This window comes from Convolutriloba macropyga, chromosome 7, assembly GCF_964194025.1.
Source record: "Convolutriloba macropyga chromosome 7, txConMacr16.3, whole genome shotgun sequence".
NCBI lineage: Eukaryota > Metazoa > Xenacoelomorpha > Acoela > Convolutidae > Convolutriloba > Convolutriloba macropyga.
In genome coordinates, this window is record NC_134474.1 from 46,470,825 (window position 1) to 46,491,158 (window position 20,334).

The 20,334-nt window shown below is 33.6% G+C and overlaps 1 protein-coding gene across 1 annotated transcript in view; it reads right to left on the reverse strand.

The window, feature by feature from the left end:
• Positions 1-20,334, reverse strand: part of LOC142342916 (chloride channel protein C-like) — a 200,357-nt gene that overhangs the window by 84,899 nt on the left and 95,124 nt on the right. Inside the window, exons 6-10 of the mRNA XM_075394591.1 lie at positions 16,067-16,150; positions 2,970-3,145; positions 2,499-2,567; positions 1,970-2,093; positions 1,557-1,676 (exon numbers count right to left, since the gene is read on the reverse strand). Coding sequence (XP_075250706.1) covers positions 1,557-1,676; positions 1,970-2,093; positions 2,499-2,567; positions 2,970-3,145; positions 16,067-16,150 — 573 coding nt within the window. The remainder of the gene's footprint in view (positions 1-1,556; positions 1,677-1,969; positions 2,094-2,498; positions 2,568-2,969; positions 3,146-16,066; positions 16,151-20,334) is intronic.

Here is a 20,334-nt window from a genome sequence, read left to right on the forward strand (position 1 = left end):
CGGGTTGCGACCCCACAGTCTCTTAATTGACTGCGATCCTGCGCTCTCTACTGAGCCAACTGGTCCACACTGCGGAAGTCTTACTATACTCTCTTATATTGAGCTATCAATTCAAGCTCCATCTTATAACCACAACCTATTTACTAGAGTGTATACTCTAACACAACCCCCAAAATTGTGCATCAATTCTCCTAATTTTCAACCTCTGGTTAGAGCGTTATGCTGTCCCTTTTATTAGAGCAACTCTGGTTGTTTTGTTGATTCTATGTCAACACCATTATAGTGAGAGTAAAGTTTGGGACCCTTGCTGGATGCGACCCTACAATCTCTTAAATGGTTGCAATCCTGTGCTCTCTACTGAGCCAACTGAGTTCAATTGAGTTCATTGAGTTCTGTTTTAATGAGTGAAACCTTGAGATTTCTTTGGGATTTTCGTACTTTATTGACAATTTTTTCTAAATTTTGTTTCAAGCGATTAAAATAAAAATAAACCTAAACTCAATTTTGGGACAAATAAAGATAAATTCTTGCCTAAAACCAAAACCTTTTAAACATACCGATCACCGTCCACCTAAAAATGCGCAGGAACAATTAGGTCGCACAAAGAGCAAAATATACGCGTTTTTCTTGACAAACTTTTTAAAACATTCAATTCATTGACAAACTTTCATTTTCTTTAAAAATTTAAATAGGTGACGCTCAGCTCACCTAAGGAGAAGCGTTTTAATCAGTTCTTGCATTGATATTTTTAAAGATGTCACAAGAAAAAACTAACGGCAATAATTCTGTCATGAAAACCCCATTGGCTGCTGTGTTATCCACATGAACTCCCATTATAAGTTTAAATGGATGAATGATATTATATGTTGGGGGTCTAAACAGTAGAATTTTCCTCACGCTATTTCAAGCTTGTCTTAAGCACAGTTTTCATTAGGTTGTTCTCCTTCAAACTTCAATGCTCCCCATTAAAATGGGCATAGTCTCTTTCACCGTTTTTAACTATTTTGTCTTTTTTGTTGTTAAACTTAGAAGCTAGGGCCTGGGCCTATGACCTGTTGGGTGGTCTAAACAGGCGCAACTACTGTGAATTTGCACCAGTACTGTAATCGAACCAGCATCTTTTACATGTGTGCTACCCATTACGCCAACTGGTCTTAAGCTCAATAGAAAAAGAAACAACGTAACGAGCTAGTAATAGATTAAATAAATTACTATCAACATCTTGATGGTACATAGCGCAATTCCAGTCACAAATGATATTAGAGCAACTGTGCTCGTCATGTTGATTCTATTCCAACACAATTATAGTGAGGGTTAAGTTTGGGACCTTTGCGGTTTGCGACCCCACAGTCTCCTAATTGATTGCAATCCTGTGCTCTCTACTGAGCCAACTGGCCCACATTGCGATAGTCTTACTAGGCTCTCTTATTTTGAGCTATCACTTCAAGCTCCGTCTCATGATCACAACTTATTTACTAGAGTGTATACTCTAACAAATGAGTTGAATTCTGTAGCGGTGCTTGTATTTTTATGTTTGGGAGTGTGTACGTACATACCTGGAAGAGTATGTATTTTTCTGGTTTGAAGAGGCCGAAGTCTCCGCGATATGAGAAGCCATCGAATGCAGAATTGAACAGATCCACTGTGAATGTAGACACCATACAGCAGAAAAAAGTCTAAACACACAACACAAATCTTGTCGACGTAATATCTTACAAACAAAATGGCCAGAGAAAAATAACGACACAAGCGAGCGGTTACAGTTCATCAAAGTGAAACCAGTCATTTTGTAAAGTCAATATAATGGTACCTTAAATTAAGCAAAACGTTTTACAGCTCAGATGAACCATCAAGGATGTAAATCACACGATTTAATGATGAACTATCGCACGATCATCAGTTTGCCCAAATCGCCATTTAGTAAAGAAATGGAAAGTGTGGTTGGGTATATTGATGTGTGGTGTAGTACCTGCCAGGATAGCTTTAGGTTCCAGAAGGATGATACTTCTTCCATGGCAAAGAGGAGTCCCCCCACTGGGGCACCGAAGGCAGCCGAAACTCCAGCTGCAGCACCAGCTGTTATGAAGTTACGCCTGCGTTAACAACACTGTCATTTCTTATAATTAATCATATCTCATTTCGATAACAACAGTTGCATAACTTATTGATGAAATATTTCTATTCTAACACAACAGCAACTAATTTATGACAAATATTGGATATCAAAATTTTCTCACTAATTGCGTAAAGATTATTCATGGCACAATAAATAAATTCTGTTGGTGCCTAAAATAGTATCATCAAGGCAGCATTTTTACAGGCCAACTTAATACACACTACCTATCTAAATGCTTTTTAATCAAGCATCGGATATTGAAGTTAAAGTTAAATGCGCTTGAATAACAGTAATTAAATATGGAAAATGGATATTTAAAGCCGTGTAGCGACATCTATCAAGATATGAGGATGGAATAGCCCTGCTCTAGTGTATATCTTACTTGTCTTCTGGGTTTCTGAATCTGGTGAAGAAAGGGAATTTTGTACAGATGCCAGCACCAACACAACTCCTAAACAACTCACTATAACTTATTGTTCAACAACACATTTTTGAACGTTAGAGACTTCCTGAAAGTCACCGAGTTACAGAAAATGACGTCATTTGTAAAAAAAAACGAGAGTTTTGATATAATCAAACTGGATTTTTGTTCTTCACTCTTGGAGTATTCATTTGAGATTCATTTCTGGGTTGGAAAAAAGTGGTGCCTATTTTTGTAAAAAAAAAACCATCGTGACATGACCACCACGTTGCTTGGATGATAAAACAAATAAAAGTTCTGAAATCACTACTTTGATCTACTTTGATGCATGTGGTCATCCCTAAAAAGTGTAGAGAACGGCTTTCCTCGTGAAAATCAAGTGTTGACAAAAAATCCCGGAGGGTTTTCTATAAAACTGTGACTATATTTCACCCCATATGTATCATGGGTCCCTCTGGTCCCACTGGGAGTCCACTGCCCACGGCACACACATTTGAGAAGAACTTGACAATGAGGGTTCGGATGTTGAAGATCTGTCTAACCACAGTCCCATTCAGATACCCTATCAACTCCGGAATGCCACTCCCGCTGGCTGCTGGTCGCAATAGCTGCAACAACATGAGAATAACTACATTCTTTGTTTACTCATATTCAACGAGCATTACTTTTGAAAGGCACTCTGCTTGCATGGTGATATCTCAAAGACACCAATTGTATCTATAGTTGCATACATTAAAAACATCATTTGCCTCGGAATCATTTGAAACAAATGTGGGCAACTATTACAACAACACCGGTACAAGGCCACATATTTGCAATATAGAGTAAATATGAAAAAAATTAGATTAATTAAGTTATATATAAGCTTTTTGTTATTATAAATGGGTTTTGTAGCATATATACTTTTTGAGAAACACGTTGTAATTTACGATTCCTGCTAATACACACAATGAACTGTACCTTGATCTGATATCTCAGTTTGGGAGGGTAAAACTAAAACTAGCAAAATTGACATGTTGTTTTTTTAGAGAGCAGGTTTGTAATAAACACGCCAGAAAACCCAGGCCATAACGCACAAACAGCTCAAATTCTAAGGTCCTCAATATTATTTCAATAATTTTTCTGAGTTTCTGATCGGAGGGTCTAAGCAAGATTACGTTGATAATGGATGAGATCAAAAGTCAGCATCTCCCTGGTCGCCACTTCTTAGTAGTCATACAAGGATCATATATGATCGTATGATCGTAAAATTATAACGTATTTCCAAGTAAGATCCTTGTATGACTACTAAGAAATCATACACGATCCTTGTATGATTACCAAGAAATCATATATCATCCTAGTATGATTACCAAGAATCATACATCTATTGTTCACAAATCATTTTCCATTTACTTTTTTTAAATTTTATTCGGCAAGGAATCACCTTTGTGTTTCCCCGGCGTCACTATGTGATCCGCCAAAAGACCCTGACCTACACAATTATTTTGCCAAATTTGGCACTAAATAAAAGATCTAAATACATAACTAAAGATCTGATACTCTCTGAAGCCCGTTAATACCTATAAATGATCATTTATAAGAAAAGTAGAAAAATTTTTTAGCATTTAACCTCAAAATCATTTTTTGAAAATGTCCAAATTGCAAAGTTATTTTTTTAGTGCATAAAAAGAATCAAATGTGAATTGCAGATGCGATATATTCGTTTGACATGTCCTCTGACTACATTATACGCGAATTTGTGGCACCAGTAAACGTTTTATGTGTCATATATGACCTTGTATGATTTCAAAGAAATTTTTTCAACCTCGATAGTAAATGAAATTTAAACAGTTTTTAGGCTTTGAAATTTTTTGTATGATCCCTGAATGATTTCTAGGAAATCATATATGATCCTTGTATGGCCACCAATATTTCATACAAATCATATATCACCTAGTATGATTACTAAGAATCATATATGACCTAGTATACTACTGAGTTTTGTATGATGAGCAACCCAGGCTCTAAGCTTAAAGCATAGTGTGCTAAACATTAGCCAACTGCTCTCAAGCTGCCAAACAAAGGTATTTCTTGTAGCCAATTGTCTGGTTCGTTCTGGTTACCAGTGGCTTCATCTCACCGTATACGCTTTACACTTAAACTGTACAAAGACAACTTGTTGACAAGCTATGTAAAGGTTATCGTATGTATTATTTACGATTGGTTGACTTCTCTCAATCCCCTGAGCTTTGAAATAAAATAACAACTCAAAGTATGTTTATTACTCTGGCATATTATGATCAATATCAGGATTTTGAAACAATAAATTTCAAAATGTCAAGTTTTGATCCAGCCCGAGTCGAAAATAAAAATTAACCTTGCAATATACTTAATCATTAGCAAAATATGAAAAAATGTTTTACCATTTCCTGCGTCAAAATTTTAGTAGGGTTTTTTTGCAAAGAGTTTGGCCAGTCTTCAGTATACTTTTCATTTCTGAAATACTGATGAAAAGTACACAATGAACTTGCAGTTGACTCAATTTGAGTACAATTCAAAAACAGTTGTTTGAGACTTAACAAAAGATAAAAATTAATTATAGATTTTTTGATGGAAACGCTAATTTATTTTTTTTATTTGGCAATGAGTTCGTTTTCTCTTTTGAATCTCAAATTTGGATCTTAGTTTTCACTTGTCCAACAAAAAAATAATCTTGCAAATTATTGTACGACAACTTTTTCTTGCAAGATTAACTCTGTCCCGCAAGATCTTGCAAGATTATTTTGTCTGCATCTTGCAAGATTAATTATTGTTCTCAACTGGAATCCAACGGTTATCCAAATGACTCTATTAAAACATTTTGAAATGTTTTTTTTACGAATGACTTCTTCGCACTACTTCGTGACAAATTGACAGCATACACTCAAAAAATTGACGCGATTCAGCACCTTTTAATCTTATAACCCAGACAATAGTTACATTTACAAAAACTAAAAAATGTAAAAGTATTTTTGGCCAATCGACTCACCCGGAGAATGGTGGCGGAGTAAATCAGCGTTGAATAGGTATAGAGACATTCGGTTTTGAGGACTGCCATGTCCCAAGAGTACTCTGTTCATGTCCCAATTTAAAAGGGCCAGTGTTTATTTTTGAGTAAATTTCACTGCATGAAAATTAATATGCTCAGCTTAACTCCCGCCAACAAGGTTTGATTTATATGCGATTCAAACTTCCGCGTGGGTAATTGTAACCTTTAATTTGCGTAAAAAGTCGTAGCCACTAAGCTAACTGGCATTTGTGGTAATTGCCCACAAACTAGCTTATAAATAAATAGTGTGCATACTACTATAGTAATTACTAATTATAAGCTAAAAAAATATGACATTACTCTGCTCAGACTTACTTTTGGGGTATGAGTAATTTTCAGACTGTACAGGATAAATTTAGCCTGGGCGAACTCCATGACCTCAATATAATTGTAATGATGAAGAACAACACATAGCAGCACATAAAGAAATTAAAAGTATTCTGGAGCTGCAATTTTTCAGAACTGAATTAAGTTTTAATATTTGGAATGTGCTGGTTCAGCGCTGAAATGCTCTGAGACTCAAGTCTGGGCACTTAATTATTTTTCTAATTTCTTGTGACAATATTGTCATTATTCTGAAATGATATCTACGAAATATATTGGTTTGCAAAAACTTAGGAAAGAAAACAGAAAATTGATTAGGAGTGTATATTCACAGTTTGTATTCATTGTTTTTGTCTCAGTTGATCAAGCACCAGCGAAGTATTTTAAGGTTGTACAACATGCAAGCCATTTTGTATCAAATATAATTGCATTGGTTCGTTCATTTCGTAGTATTGGTCTTCGATCAAATCAGTAACTGAATGTTGAGCTGACAGTATCATTCTTTTCCTAAGTAAATAAATTCAAAATTTTTTGGGTACGAAAATGGGTTTCATTAGAATGCTGACACGGGTAAAAGTATGCTGGCACGAGATAACGAACACAGTATACCTTTACTTTCAAAACACCGACGATTTTTCGAACTTTGGCATGAGCTGCCAAAAATAGTAAAGAAACATGTTGTCATCTCTAATGTGATTATGCATCTAATTATCGCGGCGGATGTCATAAGATCTTATAAGAATTCCTCTAAAAAATCACAATAATTTTGTTCACTGTGATCTGCTTTTTAAAGGAATAGCTGACTACAATAAATGCTCATTTTTGATTTTAGCAGTTATTATAACAATACTGGTCAAACATTGAAAATTTTGAATGAACTTCGATGTTGGTCTTTAAACTTAATATATCAATTCCTAGTTATAACCTACTTATTTTTACTTTGCAGTGATGTCGAATCTAATCCAGAACACAAATTACATAATTTAGTAACATCCCAAGACTACGAAAACCGTAAGGCAAATGCAAACTTATATCCATGTTCTGTATATACAAATATTAGAAGCGTTAACAACAAACACAAAAAAATTTCGAATTTTTTGCAGCAGCAGAACACACAAACATTCTGTTTCGTTATTGAAACATGGATAAACGATAAACAGAAGATACCCTTGAACTTTTTAAGAAAAAATCGCTACTTTGATCATCACGGTAGATCAAAATTGACGCAGTTAACGAGAGTTAACTGGAGTTGGAATATGGGTACCAAATACATTCAAAAATAAAACAAGGAATGATCTCAACTCTATTAAAAGAAGTTTTTTTGAATCACAATGGTTTGAATGGGTTGAAATACAAGCACCGTTCAAGGAAAAACTTCTAAAAGACATTTCTTATTGTTCCAACAAATAATTCAGCGAATATTTTCTTGGCCAGTTGACATCAGAATTTTCAGGCGCATACTCAATAACAGATAATGTAATACTATTCGGAGACTGTAATATACATTATTTCAATCAAAGAGAAAGAGAGTTAAAGACTGAGTTTGCTTCCGACAATGGGCTTGAATTAGTAATTGAAAAACCCCAACCTGGACAAATGGAAATCAGGATACACTGATTGATCACTGCTTAACCAAAAACCGACAAACATTTGATACAACCGTTGTCGAGCTGTTGTTTGGAAGTGATCATTTTACACAAGTTTTCCTTTTGTCACTGGACATTGATCATAAAAACAACAAAACACAGTATTTTTATAGAGATACTAGAAAATTTACTAGAGCTAGTCGTAACAAAACAATTGCATCAGAGGATTGGAGTTTCATGTATCAACAAAACAATGCAAATTCAACGTTTGAAAAGTTTTTGAATATGCTTGAAAATATTTTGAATAATGTAGCTCTTATTAAAATAGGAGAGACATTGTCAAATTCAACAAAAAGAAGTGGTTATCGAGAGAAATTTTGATGCTTAGTGGAAATTCATTAAAACAAAAATAAAACACGAGGATAAAAATAACAAGATTTCTAGAATTCGGTTTATACAAGATATTTTAAAAGATAAAAAAGAAATGGCTAACAAAATTAATATTTGTTTTTCTAATTTAGGTTTATACGAAAGCGAGACAGAAAAGGTTGAGTTAACGGACTATGCTTTTGACAAAACTGTGTTTTCCTTCGGACATATAAAGAGCAAAGAACTGTTTACTGTAATTGATCAATTACCATAAAACTTAGCAGCGGGCCCTAGATTACTTACTACATGATCTTTCAAGTATAGCAGAAAGTCTATTGGATAACATCTCAAGTTTGCTAAAAACGAATGCTTATCAACATTTTTCCCGACTTACTTAAAAATCATATGTAACCCCAATTTACAAAAAAAGTGATCCACTGGAAGCAGGAAACTACAGACCAATTTCAGTTACGCCAACTCTTTCAAAAATTTGTGAAAGATTTGCTCCAACAAATGCTAGAACATTTTGAAAATTATGATATAATCAACAAAAATCAATTTGGGTTTCTAAAAGAAAAATTTTCGAATGACACAGTTATATCGTTGACGGAATCAATTAACAGTCTGTTAGAAGAAAATGAAATTGTTTTTAGTATATTCTTGGATTTAGCCAAAGTTTTCAACTCAATATCTCACAAAATTTTTCTTGAAAAAGCTACGAAATATGGATTTAGCACGGAATCATTGCAATGCTAGAATCGTTTTTGCCTAACAGAAAACAATGCTTAAAAAACGGAAAACGGCATTGAATAATTGAACTGGGTGACAATCACTGACAGAGTATCTCAAAGAACGGTTCTCAGACCTTTAAATTTCATTATGTATATAAACGATTTCCCAATAAAAATGATATAAAGAGAAGACGTTTTACAGTTTGCAGATGCATTTTTGGTCATTCAAAATCAAAATCCGATGAAATTCTCTTATGAGAAATTATCAGTGTGTTTGAACATACTGACAGTTATACGAGGCAGAATATGCTAACTTTAAACCGAGATCAAACAGAAATTGTGATTTTTTCAAAAAATGATGAATCAAAAATTGAACAATTGCATTATAATGGAATTTTCATAGAGCCAAAAAAAGTTGTTATTACTTAGGTAGGTATAATGATTGATAACAATTTAAATTTTGACATACCCCTAAGCAAAACGTTGGCAAAAATGGCAAATGCTATTAAGTCGATTTACTTAGTAAGACGTCTTCTAACATTAAAAGCAAAAATCCGTCTTTTTAAATCACTTGTTTTGTCCCATCTCAATTTCAGCGCGTTTTTTTTTCATTCGTTGTCGGTTATGTCACTCCAGAGAGTTAATAGACAACTAAACTGAGGAATAAAGGTTTGCCACCTGCGCAAAAAGTTCCTGACAGTGCAAAAGATCTCTTAATGAAAGACAAAATTTTGCCAGCAGAGTTTTTCATTAAAAAAGTTTGTCTTAAAGTTTTTGATCTCCTCTCACGATATAAAGAGAGCAGTCGAAAAACCAAAAATTCCTCACTCAGAATTTTTGAAAACTACGAATTGACCAAAAACTCCAGAACTGTCCAGTTTTTTCCAAACAATAAAAGCCAATCCAATTGGAGTGACAGGTCACTGATCAGAAATTTTTGTAGGAAGTGGTACAGTTTACCAATTGAGATCCGAAAAGAAAAAACTAAAAATAAATTTAAGGAAAAACTAAGCAGCGAAACGGTCTAACTGCATGAACGTGTTCCAATAGATAGACAAGTAAGAGGCTTTAGGAATTTTTTCTACTGAAGTATAAAGACCAAACTATTCATATAATTACGAGTCGATTTTGAAAAAATAAATATTTAACCAAACATTTTTGTTGTGGTTATAACTTTAAATTTACATTTTTGAAGACTAAAAAAAGTTTTTGTCAGACAAAATGCTCGCTTAATTTACAAATGAGCCTTGATATTGTAAGATCCAACGTAATGTTGCCTCATAAAAATCAGCATTTTTTAAATAAAAAGATGTTACAGAACAAAAAATAACAGAATCACCATGGAGCACAGAACATGCATAAAACTACTTTGACCTAAGAGCCATATATGGTCTGAGCTGTGCGTGTAACTTATGACAGAACTTGTTTTAAATGGATCTTGGCAAGATTATTGGCTCCGTCAACTAGCGTCGCAAAGGAGTCAAAATAGAATTACGTTCGCATAAAATTAGTTATTACAGAATTAACGCGCAATTTGTAATCAAAACTGTGTATCTTTATTTAGTGTTAAATGGTTCATAAAGCGTGTCTGTATTTAGTCTGTCCCGGCTTAATCGACTGTTTTAATCTAAACACGGCCTGAAATTCTTACCGCGCTGAATTCTTTCGTCGTTTTTCTAATTTAAGAACATTCTTCAGGCGTAGGGTTAAATAACTGAGGGGTCATTGCCTTTTAAACTGAAACAAGGAAAAAATTAGGAAATACATGGAAAATTTTGATCATTTCTGTTTGTGCTCCCTCTCCCTCCCAGTTTTGTGGGTGATGTACTATTTGCAACCCCCAAGCGCACTTTGCATGTTTTTACGTGAATATTTACTATGTACTCCAAGGTTCTCTGTAACAGGGGGGGGGGGGCATTACTTATGGGGAATGACAAAACGATCCCCGAAATTTTCCTAAACGCAAACAAAATTATTGGAATTTTCATGAAAAAAAGATCTTTTGCAACAATCTGAGACATTTAACAATTATTTCCACTTTAATATTTATCTCTGCGAAGAATTTTCCATTTCATGACAGGGAGATTTGTTCACATGAGTCTATGTGAAGCTTTACCCTCTGTGGGTTGAAATGTAAAACTGAAGCAGTATGGGAATCCAAGCAAGCGCATGAAATCATGTCTCAGCTAGGCATGACAGCCGCATGACTTATATTGTCAAGGGAAAAGGCGACACAACTAACAAGTTGCTTAATTAGATTAGACGTCTCCAATATAGTTCTAACGCATATACCCGTTTGGGATATTCCGGTTACCTATCTTTACACGTTGGGCCCAAAATAGGCGCCTTCTAAAATTGGAAACTTCAGAAATTTGTTTCTATTAAAATGCAATCTTCTAAATTTACACCAGCATACATTGCTGTTATACATGGCTGTGCGCTATATTTGGATGACTGGCTTGAAATAGAGAAATTTCTGGTTTTTATCCAGAGCTTAATTTTGACACAGACAAATTGATCAATTTGGAAACAATTTAACCTCTCAGGGGAAATATTTTCAACCTCAAAAAAGCAACCTGCTCGCCCTATTTTTGGAACAATTTGCCCGTTTTCAAAACATATGTAGAGCAACGACAGAAATGATATAAACGATTTTGAAAACCCACTCAACTTGAACTCTGAACATAAATTTTGCAAAATAATGAGCGGCGTGTAACAATTGAACAAACTAAAATACTCTGGTGCCACAATCCTCAGGCTACAAAAACAAAGTTAGGATTGAAAAACCATCTCAAAGCACAAAACAAACAAACTATTGCGTAAAATCCAATCAAAAACAAAATCAGAGCTTGACGGATAATATTACAAAATAGACATCGAAATGCTTCTTAAACGAGGTAATGGATCCAATGAAATGCAAACGTAGTTGCCACATAGTAAGGTAAATGGAAAAGGACAAAATCATGGAAAACCAAAATACCGGAATAGGGCTTCAAGTAAAAACCTTAAAAAAGGAGATCTGAAAAGACCACCACATTTTAAGCTGATCTATATAATTTTTAATTTGTCTCAGGAACTCTGGTTTAGCTGTGTGTTCCATGAAAAAAAGCCAGAAAATACTTACATTACTCGTCTGCGAAAAGAATTCTCTTCCAAAACAAAAGTCAACGTCATGTGTTATGATTAAAAACTATGCCTTAACGCGTAAGTATTTGGTGCCCCAACAAGTTAATATTAAGAGCCTAGAACAATTCTCAGATGATTTGTTAAATGAATCTATGTTAAATGGACCTCACTGATTCCCAATACAACACATAATGTACAAAAAAAACAAGGCCTGTTGGCAGTTAAGTATTAACTGCTTGTGTTAAATCTACTAAGAGTATAGTGGACAATGAGCTTCAATTTCAAATGAATTCTGGAAAATTAGTTACAGGCATTCCAAGAAACGGTCTTGCAGTAAAATGTTGTTTTTTTATAGGTTTTGTAGACAGAAAAAAAAAGTTGTGTTGAAAAATTTTTGGCTCTTGTGGCCTCTTACTACAATGCGCTTCCTTTTTACAATAATATCTCTTCTTATGCTCTTCGGTGCTATTCAATTCAATTAGAAAATTATTTACGAGCGTTCAAGGAGACTGAAGCGTTGAATAGATTCAACAATTACTGTTATCCCTAAAATTGGGATCCGTCAAAAGACATGAATCAAAACAAATCTCCTCATAACGGATATATAATTATATACACAAATATATATATATATATATATATATATATATGTATTTATATATATATATATATATATATATATATATATATATATATATATATATGTAGCTCAGATATGAAAAATGTAAAGAGGCAAAAATCTCCCGCAAGAAAAACAAATCGCTAAACTGAACAACAAAAATTTATATACAAATTTCTGATTAGGAAGTCGAGACATGTCATCGATTGCTAAAAACAGAAACTGAGAAAAACTGAACGAAACTTACTATTGAAATTAGAAATGTTCAACTTGCATAGCCGATAGTACGACAGAACGCTTCAACTGTTGCTGAAAAAAAAAATTTCAAATTCTGGTACTATTAATGTAAAAAAATTTTTTGAACTAAATTTTTGCCAAAATCTTGATTGGAATCTGTCTTGCGACTCTAGATTGTTATTGAAATCTAGAACCACATACAATTACACCTTCATTTTGTTCAGTTTTTGTCTTACAAAACCTCCACTCTCTAAGAAAAAAAAACATACAAGATGTGAAATTTCTTGACAAGCTATATCAAGCCGATTTCATGCTTCATTTTATCATTGCCATTTAGTGTATTTAGTGTATAACTTATGTACTTGTAATACTCGTATCCATGATCTTGACTGAAAAAAAATGCATTGCTTAGTGTTGTTTCAAAAAAAGCGGAAACTTTTTCGTCAAGATTATACTTTCAATCTCAAAAATCCAGCCCTATGTTTGGATCAATTTGTCCGTTTTCAAAAAATATTCAGAGCAACCAGTGAATTGGTTTAAATTTAAAAAAAAATGAGAAACCACTGAACTTAAACTCAAATTGGAACACAAATATCGCACAATAACACAAAAAGACATAAAAATAAGTTTTAAATAAGTTAGTATATGCACCAATGAAAAGCAAAATTAGGTGTAACAAAGAGAGAGCAAAACAACCGAACAAAACAATGGAAACCGAAAAATCATAATAGGGAGCATATTAAAACTTTAAAAAGAGATTTGAAAGACCACCACAATTTAATCCCATATATATCATTTTTAATTTGTCTCAGGATCTCTGAATTAGTTACTTGTGCCAAAAAACGAACCAGAATGTACATAAACTCGTCTGCAAAAAAATTTTTTTTCGCAAATGAAAGTTAAAGTAAACTGTGTTATGACTAAAAACTATGACCTCTCAACTATTTTCTGCTAAATTATTTAGTGTCCCAACAAATTGAGATTAAGCGCTGAGAAAAATTCTCAGAAAATTTGTTAAACGAATCCATAGCAAACGGAACGCACTGACTCGGAATATAACACATAATGTATTAAAACAAGGCTTTCTGGCATATTGGTAATAACTGCTTGTGCTAAATCTACTAAAGAGATAGTGAGCAATGATTTTCGATTTCAAATTATTTCTGTAGTGTTAGTAACAGGCATTGCAAGACACGCACTCGTAGTAAAATTTTGGTTTGGACAGGTTTTGGACACAGAGAAAAAATTTGTGATGAAAACTTTTTCAACCTTATAGCCTCGTAATAGAATGCGCCTTCTTTTTGCAAAAATGTGTCTTGGTATGCTTTTCAGTGCAGCTCAATTCAATTATTATTGACTTTTGTGTGTTCTTGGAGACTGAGGCGTTTTATAATTTCAACAATTATTTAGATCCATCGAAGGACATAAGCCAAAAGTAAACCTCCTCATAACGGAAAAACAAGACTTAAATCTTTTTTTATTTAAATCCGTTTCATATATATCTGCATACACTGAACACCAAAAATTAATATACAACTTTCTGATTATGAATTCGAGGAGTGCTTTCAATTGCTAAGAGCAGAAAGTCAGAACATGAGGAAAATGAAACGCATTTTCTATTTAAACCAAAAGTATTCAGCTTGCATAGTGAATAGTACGACCAAACGCTCTTGCTCTTGCCAAAAACAATTTGAAAAAAAAAATTGAACTACAGTTATAAAAAAGCTTTTTTGATCTAAAAAACTAAGCCAAAATCTTGATTGAACACTGTCTTGCACGACTAGGTTGGTATTGAACTCTAGAACCTGCATATAAATAACCCTTTATCTTGTTCTGTTTTGTCCCACAAAGCCTCCGTTCTCTAACCAAGTTCACATTCAAGAACTAAATTTTTTGACAAGCTATGTCAAGCGGATCTCATTCTTCCTATGGTTGTGACAGGAAAAAAACGCATTGATTACTGTTGCTTCAAAATTTTTTTAAAAACCCCAAATTTTTTTTCACTATAATACCGGCGTTTCTTAATATAAATTTTGCTTTTATAGTATTCAAAATATTAAAGTATTAAAAGCAAAGCTTCTTTAAGAGCCAGCCATACTAAAAGCTGTCCTATGATCACCTCAAAAATAATTGATAATATAGGTCAGAAAATTGGGGATAATACATAAATCATAATTAGGTTAATCATTCTCAACCCTCCAGAGTTTTGCCCCATGTTGAGACATTTTAAGCTGTTTTATACTGAAAAGATTTCAGCAATACTCTAATTGATACCTCAAATATAAAATTGAACCCTTAGCTTACTTTCCATGCTACAATTCCCAGTACATTAATATCGTATAATTTCTGTGAGAAATTTTATATTATACGATTCGTGCCACCAAGACGACTTAAAGCAAATGACCCCCCCCCCCCCCGGCGCCATCGCCCTATCATTCTCCCACCCAGGGTGCACTGTTAAATAACGTGCAGGGAAAATAGGGAAGTAAAAGGAATGCGGAAATAAGTTGAGTTGGGAGTGAGGGGAAATTGGGTCTGTTGAGAGATCAGATTTGCTTCCTCCTAATTTGAGGAACTAATATCTAAATATAGTCTGGGTAGGAAGTTGACAGAGCATACTCTGCGATGGTAATCTCCTCTAATTAAAGTGAGCTCTACAAAGAGTCCAAAATATCCATTATCCATTAATGATATTACTAAATTTGGAAACTTAGAAGTCGCCACCTTCAAGGCCTTTTACAATGGTCAAAGTTAAAATTGATTAAGGAAAATTTATCAGTCGCGTTGGAAAAACATTAGCTATGAATTTGTGCTGTTATTGACAAATTGAATATCGGCGCCATGAATAACACTTTCTCAGAACTTGAGCATCAAATCTATTAATCTAATCGAACTGAAGCTCAAAACAAAGGTATTCAAAAATATAATTATAATCAACGATGAGTTAAAAACCTTAGATGGGTACGCAAAGATCATAAAACAAATTTTCACTAGAGATAAATTTTCGAGAGTTGTTTAGTAGACAAAATTCTGCCAACAATGGTCAAATCTGAACTACTAATGAAAAACTTCACAATAAGTATAGACTAAAAAATTAAAGAAAACGTTCATATATATGAAAAACAATATTGAATATAAATAACGGTTGAGATTCATTGATTTCATTATCCTAATTTGTCCCTGTGATTGACCAGAGTTTCTTGCATGATCAACTTGTTTCATTCAAAAGATTTGATGTGCTGGTCTAAAAATATTAAATAATGTTATAGAAACCCAAACACGAGAATGTCTATAGATTTGGTTCACAAACTGATTAGCCCCGCAATAGGAAAATTATTGTGATGAATGGGTTTGTTACACAATGACCAATCATGAACATGGACTTTGTTTGTTTGTTTGGAATGAGATAGGGGGAAGAGTGGGAGGGGGGGGGGGGGGGTAAATGGTATTGAGTTGTTTGCACTTACAACAACAGATGAGGTGCTCATGATGCAGAATACAAGCCCATAGCATATCACCCAGATCCACGCAAAGAAAATGTTACGCAGCTCCTGAAACAAATCAACCCTCTCCAAACAATGTGTGTGTGTGTGTGTGTGTGTGGGGGGGGGGGGGGGGGGGGTCTAAGCAGGCTCGATTACTATGAAAATAAACTTGCACTCTATTCGATCCATCATCTCTTACAGCAAGCCTAGTGGGCTAATCATTATACGAACTAGTTTTAAGCTCTCCAGTATCTCTTAAAACCCCTCCTCTGTTCTTTTTGTTCGCTTCAACGATTCATCTCTCTAGCCTGGTTCACGGTGAAAAAAATAGAGCTTCTTGTCAGGCTATCAAAAGATTATATCTTCTTTGTTCCCAATCCTCATGAGGGTGGTGGGGAGAAACTATATACTCAAATTGGCGAGTTATCGTGCTTTAAATTTTTGTGAATATTAGATCGATTTGCATTATTTCTATTCACATTTTCACAAATTTTTGCGAAAAAATTTCGTCAATTTTGGCAAGAAATTTAAAATTTGTCAGCAATAGTAATGGTAATTTAATTTTTAGAGACAAAAAAGTATTGTTGACTATTTTGATAGAGTTTTCTTGGCTAAAATTTTGGCTTTATATTTCAAAATTAAGCTTTTTTCATCAAAATTTGCCCGAAAAAAGCTTCTTTAGTCAACTTTGATTAGATTTGCAGGAATTATACACCCAATATTACTTTACAAAATCTTTTTCAACTATAAAGGGAGCTAGTCCTGCTTCCAATTCCATTGAGAGAAGTCTGGAATTAAAATTTTGCCGTTTTTTTACTAATTTTCTCTATGATTATCAAAAACGCAGCATTTATTTTTGATGTTTTAACTAACAAATTATATAGATCTATAACAATCGAAACAAATGATTGTTCTTAATGGACGAACAGCAATAGCAAAACTAGTTTTGATCCAATTTTGGACGGCTACAATCCAAAAAAAATCGGATTGTAATCAGTCGGTCTTCTAAAAAAATCAATCTTTTCAATGATCATTGAAGAACCAAACAGTTCAAATCAAAGCTCACTGTTGATAGGTCCAAATGGCTTCCTGTGCAGTTCCCAATTAATGTATCTAGTTTCTTTACTCGAAGGTTTATGGTCGTATTGACTTTTTAAAATGTTTGTTTTTCAAATAAACAGTGGCTTACTGATCTTTGCCACTAGTTTTTCTCATTTTGGTCAACATGTAGCTTAGTGTAAGCAAAAAAAGAATGCTTCTTCCTTCTACTGAAAAAAAAATAACATTTCTTGCGGTTTTAAGCATTAAGTTATGGTTTTCTACCTTTGATACTATTGGAATAGACAATTTTTTTCTTTTTAGTTATTGGCCCATTTTTCATGTTATTTTTCTCGTTTTGTCACAATATCACAATAATGACAATTCACTTGAACAATTTTTGGCGTTCAAAATACGGAACAATTGAACATATAAAAGTTTTTAAAGGCACCGATTATTTCTTTAACAGCTTTCTGGAAGAAGTTAATTGAATTTTTTACATTTGTCTTTAACTGTCGTTTTTACTTTCTAGTCGAAAGAAAAATTCTAGATAATGACCGGTCTCATTTGTTTTAATGAAGGAACAAATGAGCCCATATTCTGATTTGAGTAGATAGCTGATGGCTTTTAAGACTTTGAAAACAACTGTTCTAAAAAAAGGTTTTAAAATTCGCATTTCTCTCATTTTGTCTTTTGGTTACTTAATTTCGTTAGTTACAGGTCACATATGACATTCTAAGTTTTTTAAATCTAAAATTCTTGAAGAAATCGATATAAATTTACTGGCTTCGACAGAGGTTTTTAGCAAAAAATACGTAAGCTACTTTTTGACTTTTGTCTATAATTGACGTTCTTTTTGTAGACGTTAGATATATTCTGCAAATTTACAGGTCTCAAGAGTTTTTTGGACAAAAAATAAGCTTACTTAATTTTTTCACTTTTTCAGTAATGGCTTTCATGACTTTGAAAATAATTGTTTTCGAAAATTAAAAAAAAAATGTCCGTTTTCCATAAAATTTTTTCTCTCCTGGTTACCTATTCTCATAAACGAGAGGTCGCATAACACATTATTGGCTTTCGAGGATGGCTCAATTTACCATATTTTGAGGGGCAAAATATGGCTTTACGGCTTCGACAGCGTTTTCTCGCAGGTTTTCATCGAATTTCTGTTTGTTGTCTCCATCTGTTGTTCTTTACGTAACCGTATAAAAGTTTGAATTATGACAGGTCTTAATGCCTTCGTATAGAAATCTATGTGATCATAAAGATCTCGGATGTTTACAATTGCTGTCTAAGGGTTTTCAGTACTTTGAAGTTAATTGTTATTTTTTGGCTAAATTTTTTCCAAGAAAAAATGGACATGAAGTTTTGGATGTAATTAATATTCATTGTTATTGCTGTTAGATTTTGCGGTTCCTCGTGACTTGCTTTCTAAATAATGGCTGATCTCATCAATATAATGCGGCATTTTTACTCCAGTGAATTATTTGCGTTGGAGGCAATCTTTTAATTCATAAACATTTTTTTTTTGAAAAGTACTTGAATTTTTGGGGGTTTTCCATCTGTTCCTCATTTGTTATACTTTTATGCCAATAATGCAAATGAGCAGGGTCGAAACTTTATGTGCGAACTCACATTACCAAGCCCCTGGTCCTATCTATACAAAACAGACATTTAGATTACTTCATGACGATCCGATGGCATTAAAAATAAATATGAATAATCTAAAAAAATGCTAACATTCCCTAGCGGAAACCCAATTGTTAAATCAAATGCTTTTTCAGTTTTTGTTCTTTAGTGTTGCTTAGTATTTTTCGTTTACCTGAATGCTTGACTGGGTTTTTCGTTTCTATTCAGGCATTTTCGGTTGAAAGTTACATTTTTTATACCTTGTTATGAGTAGTGTCCTTATAAAGCCCGCCAAGCGTAGATCATTTTAACTGGAGGATTTCGATAATTCCCATCGGAAGGTTTTCACAGCTTTTATGCAAATTTTAAAACTTTTTATCATATGTATCTTTTTGCTATAACAATTTGAAATGTGCCCAATTAAATCCGTTTGTTCAATTTGATAAATTGACAAAGTTCAAATTTTTTGAAATTTCACCCGTACGTTAAAATACCAGAATCAAAAAATTATTTGAGCAGACACCTATGATACATCCATCTCAAGAACCCCATGCCATTAAAGCATCTCAAAAATCAATGAAGAAAGAATACGGCTGGTCGAGGCTCTGCTATCAACTAAAATAAGTTAGAACTGATTTCTGCTGGTTTTTTTAGCTAATTTGCCATAACTTAATTCCCTCTTTTAAATTCAGTAGGAAGACAAATTGAAGCAGTGATTTTAAAACGGCTGGCGTAGTGAAGAGAGCAAACTATCGAGTAGATTTGAATAGTGAATTTTACTCATACTCCTATTAAAGTGAACTGAGGAATTGATATTCGTTCAAATTGTTGATTTGGATTCTATTTTTTCAAGGGTGGCATTTAGACCTATGTTCCCACCATTTTTCTCAAAAAATCTTTCTGATATACGTGGCTTAATGATTCATACATGTTTTGCTTGAATCGATCTAACGGTTTCTATAATTGGTTGCTATAATGGTTTCTAATTTTCATCTCACGTTTTAAAACTTATTGAAAGGTTTCTAATTTTTGGCCTCGGCACGTATCCTTTCATCTTTTGTTCTGTTGTCATAGAGCCCCTTTAATGATAGGTCTTCAGGACGCTTTATGAAAACTTTGGTAACCAAATTATTGTTTTCGGTTAAAGCCTTACGACTGACAAGACTTTGAGAAAGTAATTCCTCGTAACGAATGCTCTTTTGTTGTTTCAGTAACAAGTCTTCGTGACGAGTGACGGTGAAATAAAATTTTTCTGATGAACCCTTTCATTTTTTGATTTGATGACTTTTTTACAGCTTTAAGATTGTTGTTTACGAAACAAAAAAAAAACAATTTTTGAATTTTGCTATTTTTCGTTTTGTCGTGGTATCATTTTGTCAATTAGCGACAAATCCCCTTGACAAGGTATTTTTGTTCAAATGAAACTCTAAACTGTGTAGTGCATTCAGTCAATGTGGTATAATTTATTCATAGAGAATCACTGAATAACTTCGAGGCTTGAATTTTTCTCAAAGCAAACTTTGAAGTGAAAGGAATTGGTGTTCCAGTGAGAATTTGAAACCGTGTCAACGTAAAATATTTGT